Source organism: Monoraphidium neglectum (genome assembly GCF_000611645.1).
Source record: "Monoraphidium neglectum strain SAG 48.87 unplaced genomic scaffold scaffold04969, whole genome shotgun sequence".
Lineage (NCBI taxonomy): Eukaryota > Viridiplantae > Chlorophyta > Chlorophyceae > Sphaeropleales > Selenastraceae > Monoraphidium > Monoraphidium neglectum.
Window position 1 is genome coordinate 1 of NW_014008661.1, and position 3,727 is coordinate 3,727.

The 3,727-nt window shown below is 68.5% G+C and overlaps 2 protein-coding genes across 2 annotated transcripts; both read left to right on the forward strand.

Moving 5' to 3' along the window:
• Positions 1-3,120: 3,120 nt before the first annotated feature.
• MNEG_15031 (hypothetical protein) lies at positions 3,121-3,312 on the forward strand (the record flags this gene model as incomplete). Its single annotated transcript, XM_014036497.1, has 1 exon — positions 3,121-3,312. The coding sequence occupies one exon, from the start codon at positions 3,121-3,123 to the stop codon at positions 3,310-3,312; it is 192 nt and encodes a 63-aa protein (XP_013891951.1).
• Positions 3,313-3,463: 151 nt separating this feature from the next.
• MNEG_15032 (hypothetical protein) lies at positions 3,464-3,714 on the forward strand (the record flags this gene model as incomplete). Its single annotated transcript, XM_014036498.1, has 1 exon — positions 3,464-3,714. A coding segment is annotated over one exon (251 nt), but the record flags the coding sequence as incomplete, so codon positions are not given.
• Positions 3,715-3,727: the final 13 nt, after the last annotated feature.

Genomic DNA, 3,727 nt, shown 5'->3' on the forward strand with positions numbered 1-3,727 from the left:
GCACTGGCGCCGCCGTCGCTCCCGCGGCGGCGCCGCACGTACTCCTCCCATGCGCCGCCGCCGAGCGCTTCCTGCAGCACGCCCTCCAGGTTCTGGGGCTTGGGGCCGTGCACCGCAACGCCCGCGGGCTTGTTCAGCACAAACCATTCACGGGTAGCGGCGATGACCCAGGAGCGCACGCGAGCGGGCGTCACGGCGGGCGGGCCGCCGGCGGCGGCCGCCGCGCGCGGGTCGTGCGTCGCGATTTGGGGCGCGGCGGGGGGCGGCCACGCCCAGTTGTCCTCTCCGCCGCGGGGCGGCGGCCGCTGCTGCTGCTGCTGCTGCTGCTGCTGCTCGTGAGGAGGGTCGTCCCTCTGCTGCCGCTGCTGCTGCTGCTGCTGCTGCTGTTGTCGCTGCTGCTGCCGCTCCTCGCCGGCCTCGCCCCACCGCTGCTGCAGCTCCTTGTGCTCATCCGCGCCGTCCGCCCACCGCTGCTGCTCCTCGCCCTCATCCCCCCTAAACGAGGCGGCGCCACGCGCCCGCCCCTCCTCTTGCCAGCCCCGCCCGCGGCCCCCGCCCGCCTCCTTGCCTCCGCGGACCGCCTCTCGCTCCCCCCAGCCCCCGCCGGCGCCGCCGCTGCCGCCGTGGCCGCCGCTGCCGCCGTGACCGCCGCCGCCACGCTCCTGCCCCCAGCCCCGCTGCTGCCCCGCCGCCGCCGCGCGCGGACCCCCGCCCGCGCCGCCCCTCTCGGCGGGGGCGGCGGCGGCGGCGGCGTCGATGTCGCTCAGCAGCGCGCGCGGCGCGAGCAGCAGCTCCCCGGGCGCCAGCTCCCTAGTCGCTCTGACCCTTTTGACCTTGCCATCCAGGTCCAGCAGCCGCACCTGCCGAGCCGTCGATGGTATGACAGGGGTTTAAGGTCAGGCGAGGCCAGCCCGGTGGCGCTGGGGTGCAGATCGGGGGGGCGCCGCGGCTGGCGGCAACTTGGGGGTGTGTACAGCAATGGCGCTCAGCGTCGCACGCAGGCAGGCATGCACGCACGAACGCGCTTGCATGTCGCGCGCGCACACGCACACACACACACACACACCCACACACACACATGCACACACACACACACGCATACACACACACGCACGCACACACACACCCACACCCACAAACACACTCACGCACACACACACACGCACGCACGCACACACACATGCACGCACGCACGCATGCATGCATGCACGCACACACACACACACACTATTCGCACCTGCCGCTGCCGGAACATCTTATGGAGGCGTGCGTGCCCGAGCTTCGTCGGGCTCCTTGACCGCAGCCATGACATCGCCGTCGGGGGCGGCATGCCCGGCAATGGCTCCTGTACCGGCGGCGTGAACATGAAGTCCCCGGAGTTCCAGGGCTCCGGTAGCTGCGCAGCCTGCCCTGCGGGAGTGACGCCGCACCGCCGCCGCACAGGGGGAGCGTCGCGCTGAGTGCGGCATGCGCGTTGAGTGACATGACAGGGAGGGGATTACAGCAGCAGCGCTACTGAGTAGTCACATGCGTTTCATTGCATGTGTTATACGTCACTTGCAGCACGGTATACGGCGGCGCGATCGCGGATATTGATCTGTGATAGTTTTTTCTGCTGCGCACCCCAAGCCATCCACTGCTGCGTTGAGGTTTTCAAGCTCCTGAATGCCGCCTGAAGCACGCCGCTTGACCCGCCATGCTGCCGGCTCGCAGCAGCAGCGAGCGCCGCCGCCGCTATCCACGCACTTCCGCCGCTGCTGATTGGCATGCCTTCGGTGGCAGTTATACATCAAGCTTTGAATGAAGATATCGAGCAGGAATCCTGTTGGAACATGAGATGCACGTGGCTGGGAGGTTGGCTGCAGCTGCAACACTTTGTCACGATGACTATGCACCATTCTCAAAGCTCATCCACCTTCCCGTGGGACACCTGGCACGAGCATCCCTGATATTCGTCACATACGAGGGGGAGGACGTATGCTGCACAGCACGGCAGGCTGTCGTCTCGCCGCGCGGGTGGATCAGCGGGCCCGACCGACAAGTCACCCGCCGCAGTGTCCCTGCAGGGTGCGGCGATGTGAGCAGCACGCCGGGGTTCCCGCCCAACCTCAGTTTAAGAAATACCAGAAAGAGCAAGCCGTTTGCTGGCTGGGCCAGTGGCCAGGGACGGGACGGGGTTCGCGCAGCTCCCACAATCCCACCCAGGTGAGGCGAGGCAGCTGGTGCCCAGCCACCCCTCCCTCCCACTCTTCCATCACCGCCACGGTTGGCATCACGATTTTGAGGTGGCAGTGCCCGCAAGTCGGCTCAGCAACGCTGTACGGCAGCCTGGTAGCGATCGCGCCCTGTGCAGTCCTTGCTAGCACGTATCGTAGCGTTTGCGGCCGCAGTAACTCGAATCCGACGCGGCTGCTCGGCGGTGCGCGCCTAGTGCTACTCGCACCCAGCTCCTGCAGCTTGCAAAGATGCATCCTCCACGTAGCGTCGCATTTAAGCGTTCAACAACGGAAGATCACACGAGCGCTGCCCTCGTTCTTTGAAATCCGATGCTCGCGGCCGGCGAAGGCGCGTGGGACTTCAGCCTGGCCCCTGGCGTTCGATGCGATAGCTTTTGCACCATTGACACCGACATGGAGGCCGCCGTGATGGAGGAGCCAGCGCGAGGAGGAGGTGCGCTGCAGTGCACTGTTTACGATCGACATCGTGGCACTCGCCCGTGATCCTGCAGGCCTTGCGATGGCCCAGAGCCTGCAAGGCACTATCTAAAGCAGCTGTACAGCTGCGGCCGAGGCCGCCCGGCGCTCTGACCTCGCGCGCCCCGACGCCACCCCCGGCTTCCGCCGCCCGCCTGGCTCGCACCCCAGGCGCCCCAGGCCGCGGCAAGCGGGGCTCCGCCGCAAAACGTGCCCCCGCCAAGCGTGACCCCGAGGCCCACCGTCAGTACTACTTGCACAAAAAAGCCGCGGTGAGCCATGCGCGAGGCCCACACGAGCCCGTAGCACACGAGGCTCGCACACCGCCCACGCTGCTGCTCCGGCCCGAACCCCTGCACGCCGCCGAGCTTAGCGCCGGCTCCGCCTCCCCCTGGACCTTGTGCCAAATTTGCCTGGCAATCCCCAGATGGCGAACTTGCAGGCGGAGGCGCGCTCAAAGCAGGAGATGGTTGAGCAGCTCGTTGCGCAGCAGAAGGCGCTCGTCACGCGGGAGCAGGCGCGTGCCATCGCATTCGCGCGCCGCGCCGCCGCGCCACACCCGCCCCTGGCCGCCGCCGCCGCACATGCCAGCGCGGCCGCGGCCACCTTGATCATCTAGTGTCCGTTGACCTCCCTTCTCCTCACCCCGCTCATTAAACCAACCCCCCAACCGAGACCCCCTGCCCAACCATCCCCAACCACCCTCAACCACCCCCAACCCACAGGTCCTGCAGCTGTCCATCAACGCGCGCGACCAGCAGATGGCTGTCATGGAGGAAATGCGAGCCCTGGGCATCCCAGTGAAGACGGCGGGCGCCGGCGCCCCCGGCCTGCCGATCGGCGAGGACGACGCGGCCAGTGCCGCGCCCCAGGCCATGCTTGCATTGCTGAAAGACACAGAGGCTGCGCTCGGCATCGCGCCGCCGCGCGACGAGCAGCGGCCGCCGCAAGAGCCGCGCCACGCGCGCAGCCGCAGCGGCGGCGCGGCCGGCAGCGGCGGCGGCGGCGCGGCCGGCGGGCTGTGCGGGCCGGAG